The sequence below is a fragment of the Chenopodium album genome, chromosome 7 (genome assembly GCF_948465745.1).
Source record: "Chenopodium album chromosome 7, dcCheAlbu1.1, whole genome shotgun sequence".
Taxonomy (NCBI): Eukaryota; Viridiplantae; Streptophyta; class Magnoliopsida; order Caryophyllales; family Amaranthaceae; genus Chenopodium; species Chenopodium album.
This window is the reverse complement of record NC_137840.1, coordinates 51,695,683-51,711,657: the sequence shown is the minus strand read 5'-3', so window position 1 is coordinate 51,711,657 and position 15,975 is coordinate 51,695,683. Positions and strand designations below refer to the sequence as shown.

Below are 15,975 nucleotides of genomic sequence, written 5' to 3'. Positions count from 1 at the left end.
TTTATAATTATAATTATATAGTATATTTTTCGTAAATATTTTAATATGTACATTTGTATATACACATATGTATAGTAATAAATAATCAATAAATAATCAAAGATCACTAATCCGTAGTTAAAAATCACTAATTAATAAGTTCAGTTCAGTTCAGTTCAGTTCAATTCAATTTAGTTCAGTTCAATTCAGTTCGGTTCATTTCAGTTCAGTTCAGCTCATTTCAGTCAATCGGAACAGGCCCTAACTATATAGTAAAAGAAACATCGATAATGACACGTGTTAATTTCTGGTGTGTCTTTAGTTTTTTTTTTTTTTTTTAAAAAAAAACCCTTTTATAAAACTTCTATATTATACTTCCTCCGCGTTTTTAGTTGACACATTTCTATTATCACGCTTGTCAACACATATTTTTAACGATTAATATCTCTAATTATCAACATTGTAAAATTATAAAAAGTGGATATTAATAAAATATATATTGAAAAGATTCAAACAAGATCCCGCATGAATATATTTCATCGTATTTATAAACCACAAAAGCAAGTCAAGGCGTGTTATGTGAATAGTGTAAAGTCAAACTAACGGTGTCAACTTAAAAGACGGAAGAAGTAGTAAATTATTTTATACAAGGAACCAAGAAGAAGGCAGAAGGTTTTAATCCTTTGTGTATTTTGATTGATGATATTTGTACTCTCTCTCAATGTTTTGCTAGTTTTTATGTTTCTCATGTTAAGTGGACTGATAATACTCTAGCTCACCATGTTGCTAGGTGGGACTCAAGAGGTTGTAATGAAATTATTTGCTTAGATCCTTTTCCGCAAAGTCTCTTAACTTTGGCGGAAATTGATCTTTTTTTTTAATGAAATCCCACAGGTGTTTCCTCAAAAAAAATAAAATAAAAATAAAATAAAAATAAATAAAATAAAAAAATATACAATAATAATTGTCACAATTAACTGTATAAAATAAGTAAAGATCTTCTACGTTCTATAGATAGATATGCAACTACTATATGTATGTGTTTTGGCAACATATAATTACTTTAAAAAAACGCAATCTTTGAGAATTTTTTTTTTATAATATACTCCCTCCGTTGATAGTTATGTGCAACTTTGGAGGGCATTACGGATACCAAGGCAAAAGATGGAGGCAAAGATTAGAGGGAGTAAAGTGACTTAATTAATAGGAGTGGAGAGAGAAAGTTGGTCCCTCCCCCCACTTGCAAATATGGAGGGGAAATCATATTGTTTTGGTGGGGTTTGTTTCCCCCACACCCCCACCCCAATTTTTCACAAAAAATTTGAATTTGGGAATTTAAAAATTCCCTCTAACTTTTTTTTTTAAAAAAAAAGAAGCTAAACTTCCTAAATTTCTGATCATCATTTCAACATTTATGAGGCTTATAAATAGCAACCTCCAATATTCATGAAGCATTCAATGCTTCACAATAAATACACAATCATGTTTGTTCAAAAGATTGTTCAAAATAGCCAAAAGTTAGCACTAATTACACACGTTTAGCCCACATTAAACCCAAAAAATTACTCCTAATCTAAAATTAGTGCTACACATAATTAGTCTTCATATCATCATTGCATCATCTTTTGGGCAGCATCATCTAATAAAAAACCTTCATTAGCCCACCCTCTCACCATCTACAGCAACCTGCAAGTTCAAACAGCAAACAGAAGACATGGCAGACATAGATGAAGACCCTTTTTTCGACATGATGACTTAATTACAGAAGAAGAAATGGCAGATTTGTACTATGAGTATGAAGAACAGATACAAGATGCTGACTTTGAGGGGTACAACTCAGACAATGAGAACATGCAAGAAGAGGAAGAAGAAGAACAATCAAGCATAAGCAACAACAATCAAACTCAGCAAGATGAAATTCAAGCATCATTGTTTGAAGAAGGGACTCTCCAACCAAACAGAAAACAGCTCAACATGCATCAAAAGAGGGAGATAGTTGATGCAATGCTTGTGAAAATGCAAGATGGTAACTTACCAAGAGGCTACAAGGTGGAAGTAGCAATCAAATTCAAGGTTCACAAATCAACAATCACAAGAATTTTCACTGATATAAAAAAGCAGATGGCAGAAGGGAATTTGATTGATGTCAAGTCCAAAAAGATAGGCAGGACAGGTCCAAAGCCAAGGGAATTTTCTGATGAATTCCTACAGTCAGTCCCACTGCACTTAAGGCAGACAGAAAGATCATATGCTGCAACACTCAATATTTCACATGTAACTCTTCATTATTTGAAGAAAAAGGGGATCGAAGAATCAGAACACACACAGCAAGCAGTAAGCCAGCACTGACTTCAGATCACAAGGTTGCAAGAATGAAGTGGGTTTTGTCTCACATAAACCCAATCCAAGGTAATGAGAACCCCACATTTGATGACATGAAGTATGCAATCGACATTGATGAGAAATGGTTTTATCTCAACCCAGATAAAAGGAGATTCTATCTACTACCAAGTGAGGAAGATCCTTATATGGCTCAACAATCAAGAAGGTTCAAATTAAAAGCTATGTTCATGACCATTATAGAGAAACCTCTTTATGGGAGAAATGGGGAACTCCTACATGATGGGAAGTATGGGATATTCCCATTCACACAGAAAGAAAGGGCAAAGAAGTCAAGTAAAAACAGACCAGGTGGCACAATGGTTACAAAACCACTTCAAAATGTGAACAGAGAGGCAATAAGAGACATGTTAATTAACAAAGTCATCCCAGCGGTAGTGGAAAAATGGCTAGAAAGTTTGCCCAAAAATGTGGTCATTCAGTGGGATAATGCAAGGCCACATCAAATACCAAGAGATGAAGAGTTCATTGCAGCAACACAAGCACATGGATTCAACATTGAGTTTGTTTTCCAACCAGCACAATCACCAGATTTGAATGTGTTGGACTTAGGTCTGTTCAGATCAATTCAGTCTTTGCAATATCAGTCTTTCCCAAAGAATGTAGATGAGCTTGTTGAAAAGGTTATTGAGTCTTATAACAATTTCAAACCAGAAGTAAACAAGTACATTTGGGTGACTTTACAAAGCTGTATGATCAAAATACTCAAGGCAAAGGGAGGAAACAAGTACAAAATCCCACATATGAACAAGAAAAAGTTGGAGAATCTTGGCATTCTACCAAATCAGATTGAAGTGGACAGGAGTATAGTTTTGGAAGCTGTGGAATACTTGAACACTATGTTCAGGCCAGCACCCCAGGGAAATCATGAAGCAGAAACAGAAGACATGGAGGTAGATGCAGACTAGTTACAAAGAGACACAGAAGACAACCAAACACTGCCACACATAACCACTTAGGAGTCAACAATGCTAGGTTTAGTTTCTCCTTTGTTTAGTTTTTTTTTTTTTTTTTTTTTTTTTTGGTACCAATTAATAGGTGGTTAGGTGTATTTTGTATGTAGGTAATTGAAACAAACATCAAAGGAAGTGATGGTTTAGTTCTAGTGCACATGTAACAAGCTTTTTGTAGCCATACTTTAAAGTTAATGAAATGGCCAAAAGTACTTAATTAAATGAATCCATCAGGAGATCTTTTTTTTTTATACACAACTCTTCAAACATGGTTACCTCAACATCAATCACTGTATAGTGATTGGTGGAGCAAGACCTATATTCAAAAAGTGTTTCATAGGAGTCCCTTCATCATTTGGATTCCATTACAACACTATAGTCAATTAAAAGGGGGGACTCAACAATATCCACGACAACCAACATATAAAGGGAACTCCATTACATAATGTTCTTTCCTATATGATCATTGAGAACATGTTACACACAACAACCAAAAAAACCAACTCAACAAACCATCATTAAGGCTCATCATTCAACAATCAAATTCCCATAAGCCAAAAGCCATGATTACAACATTAACCAATCATTATCCAAGCAAGTAGAACATGTAGCATAAATTAATCAAATCCATGATAAACAGAACCAAACCAGAACATCCACCAAAAATTAATCTAACACAGAAGGCTACCAAACCAGAACATCAACCAATCATTATCCAAGGAAGAAGCCAACCAAACCAGAACATCCACCCGTAATTAATCCAACAGTCCCAATACTCAACAACAACAAACATAAGTATGAACATAAACAGGACTCACAAAAGGCAGCCATCCAAGATCAGAACAGAACGGAACCAACATAAACAAATCAAATCCAAGAGCAGAACAGAACTTGCATAAACAAATCAAGTCACAAGCATACACAAACATCACATAAAAGGGACTCAATAACAAAAATTAAACAATGCAAGTTAGGGTTAGAAATCGTTACGAGTGCAGCTACTCAAAGGGTTGAACCGAAGGGTTCATCCGCCTCGATCACATAGCACTTCACAACAAGAACAGAACAAGAGGGCTCTTCTGGTTTCTTGGCTGGAGGTTCCTCATCAGGCTCCTCATCAGAAGACAGCTCAATCAACTCGTGGTTAGGGAGGCCACGCATCCTTCTCAGAGCAACACGCGCGGCCTTCCTTGTAGCCCTAACTCTTGGGGGTCGCCTTTCCCTCTTAGAGAAAGGTTTTGTTGGGACCACAGAACTTCCCTCACCACTCTCAGTAACCAGATCCACAGCCATCTCAGAGAAATCAAGCGATTTACGGCGGGACTCACCTTCACCCTCCTCCTTCTTCGCTCTTTCTTCCTCGTCAATACTTTTTAGAACTTGACCAAGGGCTCTGTAAGTGTACAAAGTACAGTAGGGACCCGTCTCACTAGACTTGTAAAATTGACGAGGGAAAGGAGATCCAACCTCAAAGCAGTGGATGAGGTTTTGGATCAAATTCTCCTCTCCCTTGTCGTCTATGGCCATGTAAGAATCCTTTAAAGGATCCAAGTTCACCATTGTTATGGGGGGACTTTGTTTGATAAAGATTGAAGAAGAGAAGAGTAGATCTGGAGAGAAGAAGTGAGAAAATCGCAAGAACAGAGGAGAGAGAAAAACCCAGAAGATGAACTAGGGTTCATCTTAAGAAGTCCCTAGAAAATATAGAGAGAACCAACCATCAAAATTTAATTTTGGTGGTTGGAAATGTAAGTAAATGAGGAGAGAAGGGGGGAAATGGGTACATAAAAGGAGGAAATCATTAGATTAGGAGAATCTGATTAGTTTTAGGTTAATTAGATTAGGTTATAATAAGGGTAATAATTAACAAAATAAAAATTTTAAGTAAGGGCAATATAGTAATTTTCACCTTTTTTTACTAAAAATAGAAAGAAAATGGAAAGTTGCACATAACCTCGATCATCTCGAAATGGCAAAAGTTGCACATAACTATTAACGGAGGTAGTATAATCTTCATAAACTTGACAGAATAATTACTAAATTAGGGGGGGGGGGGAAGCCTATATATATAATTTATAAATACTTCTTTCATTAATCCGAAGTAGTAAAAAATATAAAGGATACATCAATTTTGTCTTTGAAAACTTAAAATTACCCATATGATCAAAAACCACTACAAGAAAATGCGTTTTTAGCAATCAATATTACCGACAGGCGTCAAGTCGGTAAAATGAAATATTAGCGAATGGTTTTAAAAACGGTCGTGAATTACTGATCGTTTTAAAAAAGAGTCATTCGACATAATTTTAAAGTACTCATTGGACTAAAGTACTAAGTCGAGACCCAATCGAGAGATGTTTCAGCTTATATTCCTACTAATGTTATTTCCATTACAGATGGACATATATTCTTATCCGCCGATCTATTCAATGCTAGAATCAGGTCGGCTATTAATGTGGTTATTCTGTTTTTCGAGTAGGATCCACCACTCAAATTAAAGCCATGAAAAAAAGTTCTGGTAAATTAAAACTGGAACTGGCACAATTTGCCGAATTAGAAGCTTTTGCCAATTTGCTTCTAATCTTGATAAAGCTACTCGGAATCAGTTGGCAAGGGGGCAACGATTACGTGAATTGCTCAAACAACCCCAATCCGCCCTTCTCACAGTCAAAGAGCAGTGACTATCTATACCGGTACGAACGGTTATCTTGATCATTAGAACTTGAGCAAGTAAGGAAACATCTAGTCGAATTACATACTTATGTAAAAACGAATAAACCGGAGTTGCAAGAAATCATATCTTCTACAAAGACATTTACTGAGGAAACACTAAACAACGTTTTCATGTGATATTCAACATTTAAATTTTTGTAAAGACATGAATAAGAAGAAAATAACTACTAGTATATTTTAGTAAAAATTTGTTGACAGTTATTTTAAAAAAAATTTAATTAAATTAAATGTTAATTTATTAATGAAAATTAAAATATATCGCCCATAACATAGGAACTGACCTAGTTTCTTAAATTATAAACACCCCCCCCCCCCCCCCCCCCTCTAATCCTAATACTACGTTATCTGACAACAATCGTCCTGCTTTCTTTCGGAGACAGCTTTGTATTTTGAAGGTGTTGAACCACCTTATTGGGCTTATTCTAGTCCAATCCAAAGTTAGATGGGTGAAGAATTTGTACCACTGTGTTGATACTGTTGAAACTTGTCTATCGCTATGATGTTTTTCAATAGTATTAATTTATTTAGCTGCTCCTTTCTACCAAAAAATAAAATGTATATACGTCCAAATACTTCGGCAAAATTAATGGCAGCATGTAGCTTTTATCGGTCGGCTAGTGAGAAGCTGTGGGGTGTGTTTGACAAAACATAGCTGTGAAGGTACCTGTTAGCTATGTAGGTAGCTTTTAGCTGTCAATAAACTGTTAACTATGAAGATAGATAATTTAGGTATGAGTATTCGGTAAAGTAGCGGTTGACTAGCTTTTACATATAAAAATCAATATTTTATTTTTAAAACTATAGATTAAATTTTTAATAGCTATCTCAAAAGATACATGTAACTTCAAAAGCTAATACTTTAACTTTTCATAAAAGCTACATCCACCACTTTTGTTAAGCAGTGGATTGACCCAATCAAACCACTAAAAACTACTCAAACGCTAGTGTTGAAGTAATGGGTAGAATTTAGCTGTAAAAGTAACGTTTGATAATATGAGCGTTTCGCAAAAGTAGCGGCGATTGCAATATTAAATTACATTAAAATTCTTACACATTGTTTAAATAAAGTAATCAAATTTGTCAAACGCTACTCGCTACTCGCTACTATAAAACGCTACTGTTTTTAACGTTTTAGAAAATTTACCCAAATGCTACATCTACCACTAAGCTAATCGCTACCCAAACCACTACCTTCAAAAACACTCTTATGTTTTCCTAGTGGGGTTTAGACTTGATCAAAATGCTAATTCGCTGCCTCAAATGCTAACGCCAAATATAGCCTAATTATTATACAATTTAATTAATTACAAGTACCCAACTATTCTTTGGACAATTTAAAGTGCCATAAAATAAGGGACGCGATCATATATTACTCGTATAAGTTAAGTACTTTATCTAGTCCAAGTTCTTCATAATAAAGCGTCCAAGCATTTTTGCACTGCTCTAGGATGATTAAGGTCAGTCACACGTGTATTAAAGCTCATAAATCAAAAAAGATTTTACTTTAGTCAATTATTTACATTTTTTAATTTACCTATGCTAATTGAATGTTTCAATCATTGCAAAATGCTTTCTCGTTAATTCATTAAAGCAAATTACTTTCTTAATTATTATTACAAGATCATCTACTAAAGATGCAAAAGTTGATCTCTGCTGTAAATCTAAATTAAGATCGAGCAATCAAATGAATTACTTTAATAAGGTATCTTCATGCTTAATTCTTCAAACTACCAAAAAATAATCAAACTAGAAGATCTACCAGGATTTCGATCTTGCACGCACATGCGTAATTATACACGTAATCTTGTTTATACATACAATAAATCACTTTTTCTAGCTAATCAAAGCATAACAATGGTCCTAAAGTAGTAGTTTTTTCAAAAGAAGAGAAGTATATAAAATAATAATACAAATGGGTGGGCTCTAGTTACCAAGGTTATGAGCTAATTAAACATAATTAAGGGAGGTTCTTAGAAGGAAAAGATCGTTAATTCGCCTCGTGATTAGTTGCACTAATCATGAATACCATCATGCTTATTATCATTATTATGATTTGATTAGTTTCGGGGCGTAACTAAATTAATAACATGGTTAGCATGCAGCCATGCATGTGCATTAGTACATATAGATATCATTGCACATTATAGTACTTGAGGTACTCTTAAGCCTTTATTCTAAAAGTCTTGAGTTTTCAAATCAAATGACCCACATTATCAATTTGCTATCTGCTAACAACGAAGCTTCAGCTATATGCTACTACCCAAATTTATTTCTGTATAAGTGCGTTATTTAATTTATACAACTGTTCTTAAACAAGTGCATCACTTTTTTAATAGAAATATTTTTCTATATTTTAGATTATATCTCTCGTCTAATTGTGGTTGTTATGTTATTATTTATCTCTTCTTTTTTCCATATGATCCAAATTTACATATGAATTCCATTTATGTGCAAATTGAATAAAATATTCGATTATATCAATGTACGTACTCGTATTATTTTTCAACCTAATCCACTTGTACAATAATGTACTTAATTTGTTCTTGTATTAAATGTGTACACCATATTAGTATAGTAGTATGGCAGGTCTTTTATTATGTTGCATGCGTTTTAGGAAAATTTGGCATTAATTAGAAGTGTCTTTTATTGTGACATGACTTGTTGATCCAGATGCATTGTTTAATTTGACATATGAGCAATCTAGTCTCCTCAAGTTCAATTCCAAGAATCATCATATATGCATCATAGTCTCGTTAGAAAATTGTTTTTTTTTTATTTTTTGAAATTAAGTGAACAAGAACAGTGTTGTGTTTGAAATTGCTAAAATAAAAACGAAGATCATATGACTTTTTTTTAAAAAAAAATCAATTATCATGTCCATATGATTTGGTTGTATACAATCTTACCCTTTTCTTGAATTAGACTTCACAATAAAGGGGTTGTTCTGATTAACTGAACTGAGCTGAACTGAACTGATTGGAGCTAAATTGAATTGAACTGAATTGTTTATGAGAGAAGGAAATTAAAAAATGACCTGGGCTGAAATGAAATGAAATTAAGCTGCAGATAATATGCCCAGAGTAATCCATGTTTACATGCAATTTCTTTCCCAAAATCATATAACTAGGGTCTCTAAATGTATTTTAAGTATAATATTCATTAGTGCTCAACAATGTCAATTCGTGCTTCTTTTTACATAAACTGTGACATAGTATCCTTTATTTGCTATAATGTAACGAGCACATCATTAAACATAATAACGTGTATTGTTAATTAATTATCACACAAATCGTATCAAATTAACACTAATAGCGCGATTTATTGTCATTTTTATCATCGTAGCCCCATCCTTACACGTCTTTAGTGGTGGTTATGATAAGAATTAACAAGTACATTATAATAATTTCATCTGGAACTAACGATCAATCCCCTGCAACAAATTGTATTCATCACCTCAAACTTGTGGGGCAAAAGGCAGGCCCTGTTGGAACTGTTTTGAGCTAGCAATCCAACCATTATTGGACCAAAATTGGTTGGAAGCTCCCAAACCTTGTGTTTTGTACCATGAATATGAGGTTTTAATTCATTTGCCATTATGTTTTTTCAAACCGACGACTAAAATACTATACATGAAGATAATGATGTAGACAAAATTCAATTTCCTGTACTGTCGTAATTACCACGTGCCAACATTTACTAGCATACATTTAACATCTATAATATACCAAGGCTCTGTACTTTTGAGTTAATATGGTCTACTACTCTGCTGAAATCTGCTTTAAACTGCTCACAAACTCAAAAGAATAGGGCCTAATGCAATCTAAAATAAAGAATTATATTTGAAAACAAGAAATGAAGATAAAATTATGATTATATTGATATTAATAATGAATGCTAATTTTAATTTAATTTAATTTACAGAAATTGATGATGAAATTTCTTGTGATGATTTCTTATCTTCAGTTGAAATGGAATTCTTGCAATGAGCAATAGCAGCTTGAATAGCAGCCTGCAACTCTTCCATGGTGCTATCACTAGAAGGTGATGGCACCCCTGCAGTAGCCAAAAGAAGTCCACTGTTAGTAGGTGATGTCCTCATTGACGCAGGAGCCGAAAACTCTCCTCGTCTTCCCCTCATTAGCTCTCTATTGTCTCGGGGACTAACCGTCCCCGAGAACGAGTACGATTGCCTTCGTACTCGTACACTATCCCTTCTCCCACCTCTGGGAGATAACAGTGGTTTCACCATATTGATGTATCTCTTAAGAAATTGAGTTACATCAGACTTCAGTTTATTTCGTCTGCTGCAGTTTTCTGGGTGTTCTGTTTTTTCTTTACTGTCAGACAGTTTTTTCCATTTTGATAATCCAAAGAGGGAGAATGATTTGAACTTGTTGTTGTTGTTGTTGCTTCTGCTTCTTTCTTTGCTTCTGAAATCGTTTCCAATTATATTGTTGTTGATTTCTATTTCGCTGTAATCTTTGTCGAATGAGATGTACTGGTCGTCGTCTTCAGTACAGCTGCAGGTGGTGCTGCTGTTATCAGTAGTGCTGCTTGTGAGTGGCTTTTCTTCATGAAAGGCGTCTCTGATTGGGCCGGAAAACCCGTCTAACGAATGAGTCGAGGGGCGAGCAGAGGAGGCGTGGAGGTGGGATAAGAAGTGGAGAGGAAGTAAATGACCATGGAAGAAGATTTCATCAGCAGGAGATAAATCAATTGCTAATGGTGCCTGCTGTTGGTTATTCGATTTCGTTGCTAACGAAGGCGATGATGATGCTTTCGGTGTCGTTGCTGCAGAGGTATGCAATGAGATTGTGAAGGAAAATTCATGTGATGGTGAAGATGCTGGTGAATTCGTTGCTGATGCACCTGGTGTTGCTCTTTGCTGCTGCACTACCTGTTCTGCTAGCTCTTTTCCTTCTGTTTCTGAATCCCGAATATTACGATTTTCGTGCCGAACTTGTTGCTGAAATTCCATGGACATGGTAGTAATAAAGATGGATGGATGTTGAGAAAGAGTGAGAGATAAACAGAGAGAGTTTAGAGATAGATTTTAGAGGCAAGAAAGAAATAAGTTGGTTTAAGAAGCAAATGTCTATTTTAAGAAGAATACAGAAAAAGAAGGTGATCGTATTGTATTATATTCACATACAAATATTGACGTATGTAGTGTATAGTGTATAGTGTGTTTGTGGGGTGACCTTATAATGTTTTTTGATTAGCTGTTTTTGTTAGAAATTGTGGGTCCAATTTAGGTCTTAAGAGCTAGTTATTCATCTTTAGGAGTGGCTATGATTATACCCCTAATTTAGTGATTAGATAGTCATGGACTATTTAATATAATCTGTATTATAATGGAAAAAATGGGGGAAAATCCAATAACAACAACTTGGTCGTTATGTAAGCTGTCAAAAATATATCGGTTCATGTACTTTGCACTTAAACAAATCATTACTGCAATTAACTTATAGATTTCACTGTTGTGTATCTAAAATGATTAACGTTAGTAAATAACCAAACATGTTTGAGGTCACAAGTTCAATTTGAGTATGATCATCTACTTTAGCTCAAAAATAGCGGATTTTCTTACCCATTACACTTAAATATTGACATATATGGTTAGATTAACTGACTTATAGAGGCGCCTATTTAGTAAAATCTTTTAGCGGAAATACATAACGATTAACTGACTTATAGTGGCGTTTATTTAGTAAAATCTTTTAGTGGAGATACAAAAGGAGTTGAGTAAACTCAAGTAATTGTAATTACCCTTCTAGATGGTGAAGAAAAGCACAAACTTGGTATTTGGAGAGGAATCTTTTGAATGGATGAAGCAACTTTAGTGTTAAAATTTGATAGTATTTAAGTATGAGTAGTACATGATTTGCACGCAATTACATGTATGGTTGGAGTGTGCTTTTTGTTTGGGAGTGGGTTGATTTGTCCGTTTTGAGCACTTGGGATTTTAGGAATAAAAAGACGAAGGAAGCTGCAAAATGTGGTGAAAATATCTCTTTTTTAAAAAAAATTCTTTTTCTGAACCATGTTTATTTATGCATAAATTGTGGAAATATACAAATTATAATGGCAGACCATACTTGGTCTTAATTTCAATCCTTTTCCTCCACTCTACCTAAATTTTTGTGCTACTATTTGCATTTTATAAAAACCAAACATAAAATAAAACAAAGTATGATCATTTTATTCCAAGAAATAGTAGCATTATGATGCATTAAAATTGGATATATGCTTTCTTTAAAAAAAAAATGGATATATGCTTTCAACCATAGTTGAATTTTATGCATTGTGGTTGTAAAGTACGTAAATTCTCAATCCTCAAATGGATATGAGAGAGTAAATGTTTAATTGATTTGTGTTTTAAGTATTCCAAATCAAGAAATTGTAGTGTTCCATTCAATCTACAAAATGTAATCACATGCACCCACTATTTTTCTTGCTATTTAAATTTATACGGATTAGTTCACTTTATAAACACAGGAAGTATTAGAAAGCTTTCGAATATATACAAGCAAATGATGTTACAATAATCTACAAATATATATGGTCAAATGGGAGGCTCGGCTTCTTTCAATAGAATAAGCTTTATACTTTCTTTGTTTTATTTTAATAGTAACGTAAGATAAAATAATTGCAAAATAAGTTTATTTGAATCATGATTTTATTTATCTTTCTCCTCTTTTCATAGGTCCCTTATTTTTTTTTATATGTTTTTTTCTCTAGTTTTATGGATATCTTCCCAAAGATTTACGTAAAATTAAATCCTACTTCAATGTTCATTAAATCTTACTCCTATTATATGCTTTATCATTGAAAATTATGTTCTCTTCTGAAGTAAGAAAATCCAAATAGCTTAACTGTGCAAGTTACAGTATTGCAAGACAAGCAATAATGAAGATAACATAATCTTGAAAGAATCAATAACATGCATAGTAGCATTTACAATATAGAACCAACTTATACAATGCAGATTGAGACGACAATTTGCAAAAGGAATGAACAATATAACTATGACAATATCCTATTTGAAGGTATGGTCTAATTCACAAAATGTAACAATATCAAATAAATAAATAAGAAATGAGATAAGTGCAATGTTTAGAACCATGTTCTATTAAAGATGAAGTACACAAAAGGACAATGAATTGTAGATGAGATAGAAACTTAAGGCCTAGAATTTAAGAAGTATACTATCAAAGATATATGCTTTCCAATGAGGACTAGAGAAAAAAGAGAGTGACGGTTCATACACCTCGTGGACAAACTTGGCCAAATATGGACCCTTTTTTTTGTATATATGCATTGCATATAATACTTGCATGCACCAATTTTCTTCCCTATACCATATCATATAGCTAGGTTTATGGAGCATAGTTTGGTCAAGTGGTGGGAGCTCCATTGGCAATCTCAAGGTCCCATATTAGAGCCAGTCGTACCATGTTTGGCCTCCTATGTCTACGTACATGAGACTCGGCTCGCAAATCTAGCTTTAATATAAAGGATAGGTGAGGCAGATCATAAGATTTTATGTACCAATTAGGATAGATCGATAAATAAATAAGATGTTGAAGTGTTATGATACAAATGGGTTGTAGGGGATGATAAACAATAAGTGAGGCAGATCATGAGCTTGCGTGTACCAACTAAGATATTATAGATTGATAAATAAGATGTTATAGTTAAGTTTAAATAAATATAGATAAAGTGGGAGCTACATTAACATTTCCGAGGTCACGAGTTAAAATAACTACAACATTCAACCTTATTTTTTACCCATATACAAGAGAATTATAAATAATAAACTGAGTTTTAATATTAACGATAAGTGAGATAGATCATCAGCTTGTGTGTACCGACCAAAATTAATAAATAAATTAAATGCTAAAGCCAAGTTTTGATGAAAAGAGGTCATGGTAGACCCGGAACACACGTGTAGAAGTGGTCCAACATGCATAGAGGATTTTTGTAAGGTATCATGAGGTCAACATCTCAATCATGGAAGCATTATTTAATGGGTGCCACTAAATTAAGTTTCTCAATTAATATTGAAAAATAGTCTCACTAAAAACTTACAAAAGTAACAAGAGAAAATAAAGAATAAGAAGAAAAATGGTTAGGTAAGTTTGCATGAAACAAAGATTTCACATTCATATAGGTTTGCAAATCCATCCCCCTTTTTTCTTGTGTTTTCTTCAATAACTACTCAAATAAACTTCATCATTCATGTGTTTATTAGCAATCTTTCTTAATCAATTCTTAGTAAATCCAAGTTGTAAACGTGGAAAGCTAAAAAAAATTTGGCCCTTTGGCCTCCCATCGCTTTCTTTTGCGCCCATGGCTAAGTGTCAAATGACAATTCGGTGAAGACGTGAAGTTATTCATGTTTCATAATTTAGTAATAAGTGTTTACATATTATATTATTAAAGTATTAAGGAGTAAAACTTTTGATAAAAAAAATGATAAATAACACTTATATATCATATAACTAATATATAAAGCTAAACTTTTAGCCAGGTCACGATGCAACAACACTTGGCGTTCCAATTTTTCGCCAAGTATCGTCCCACGTTGGATAGATTTAAATAGATTTTATAAGATAGAATTTTAGGATAAAATTGTTGGTTTAGAGTTTTATTTTCGATAACCAATATTTCAAACGTACAAATTGAATTATAATTTTATTCAAAAAAATTATTAGATTATAATATAATTCTAAAAAATTATCATATAAATTTATTTTTTTGTATCATAATATTTTTTGGAACGAATAAAGTAGTTCAAAGCGCAAATCATTCATTTATAATATTACTAATCGGTTAAAATAACATATATACTTCACAATGTAATAGAATTTTATTACTATATAGACCTGTTAGGTCTGGTCATGAGTTAACTCGAACTATAAATTTATCTTAAAACTCAATAAACAACCCGGGCATCGTCGGGGTACAAAACTAGTATGTTATTAAACATAAACCGATTTATTGTGATCATATCTAATTATATATGTTAAAACATAAGAAAGTTTTATATGCGGCTGGCCGCACCGTACAGCAAGCCACATTTTTTTTATATTTTCTCTCTCCTCTCTCTCCTCTACCTTCCTCCATTTTCTCTTCCTAACTTTCTCTCTCTAACCATCAATGGCCGAGCTAGGTCTTCCGCCGCCGTCAGGTTCATCGTCTCCGTCCAGATCTCCTCGAAGCTCCAAGCCAAATCGTCGCCACCGTCTTCGTTTCGTCGTCGTCGAAGCTCCTCGAACTCCAAACCAACCCAAACATTCGTCGTCGTCTTCATATTTGCCGGCGAAATCAGCCAAAGACCTCCACCTCCGTCGTCGTCCTGTTAGTTGATTGCTGGTGGAGTCGAGCAATTGCAAAATCTCAGTTAATTGCTCTTATCTACTGTAAATTGATTCATTCTACTGTATTTTGTTAATTGATTCATTCTATTGTATTTTGTTAATTGATTTTCATTCAAACCAACGATTGCTTCCTTTATCATCTGCAACATTTCTTATATAAATTTGTTCTATGCAAAATTGATTTAAATTGATACTTGAAAGTTTCGTTATTTTGGTTTGATTTGGATGAATTTGTGGTCCCTGTTTTGTTGTTGTGGGTGTTTATTTCAGGGGTTACTAGGTCGGGGTTACTTAAGCAATTACTAAGGGTTATGGTTAGGGGTTACAAGTTAGGGGTTACTAGGTCGGTTAGGGGTTACTTGGGGTTACTAGGTTAGGACTTACTAAGTCGGTTAGGGGTTACTTGGGGTTACTAGGTTAGGGGTTACTTGGTCGGTTAGGGGTTACTTGGGGTTACTAGGTCGGTTAGGGGTTACTTGGAGTTACTAGGTTAGGAGTTACTTGGGGTTACTATGGGTTACTATGTT

The 15,975-nt window shown here is 33.9% G+C and overlaps 2 protein-coding genes across 2 annotated transcripts; one reads left to right on the top strand and one right to left on the bottom strand.

Moving 5' to 3' along the window:
* The first annotated feature begins 2,351 nt into the window (after positions 1–2,351).
* Positions 2,352–3,287, top strand: LOC145640294 (uncharacterized). Its single transcript, XM_081691594.1, has one exon. The coding sequence runs from the start codon at positions 2,352–2,354 to the stop codon at positions 3,285–3,287; it is 936 nt and encodes a 311-aa protein (XP_081547720.1).
* Positions 3,288–9,918: 6,631 nt separating this feature from the next.
* On the bottom strand, positions 9,919–11,315 carry LOC145637902 (BRI1 kinase inhibitor 1-like). The gene has a single exon (XM_081688903.1). The coding sequence runs from the start codon at positions 11,047–11,049 to the stop codon at positions 9,976–9,978; it is 1,074 nt and encodes a 357-aa protein (XP_081545029.1). The 5' UTR covers positions 11,050–11,315; the 3' UTR covers positions 9,919–9,975.
* Between the last annotated feature and the right edge of the window lie 4,660 nt (positions 11,316–15,975).

What these genes read in the sequence shown, in the direction of transcription:
- LOC145637902 (XM_081688903.1), bottom strand. Translation starts at nt 11,049, where the DNA reads ATGTCCATGGAATTTCAGCAACAAGTTCGGCACGAAAATCGTAATATT.
- LOC145640294 (XM_081691594.1), top strand. Translation starts at nt 2,352, where the DNA reads ATGAAGTGGGTTTTGTCTCACATAAACCCAATCCAAGGTAATGAGAAC.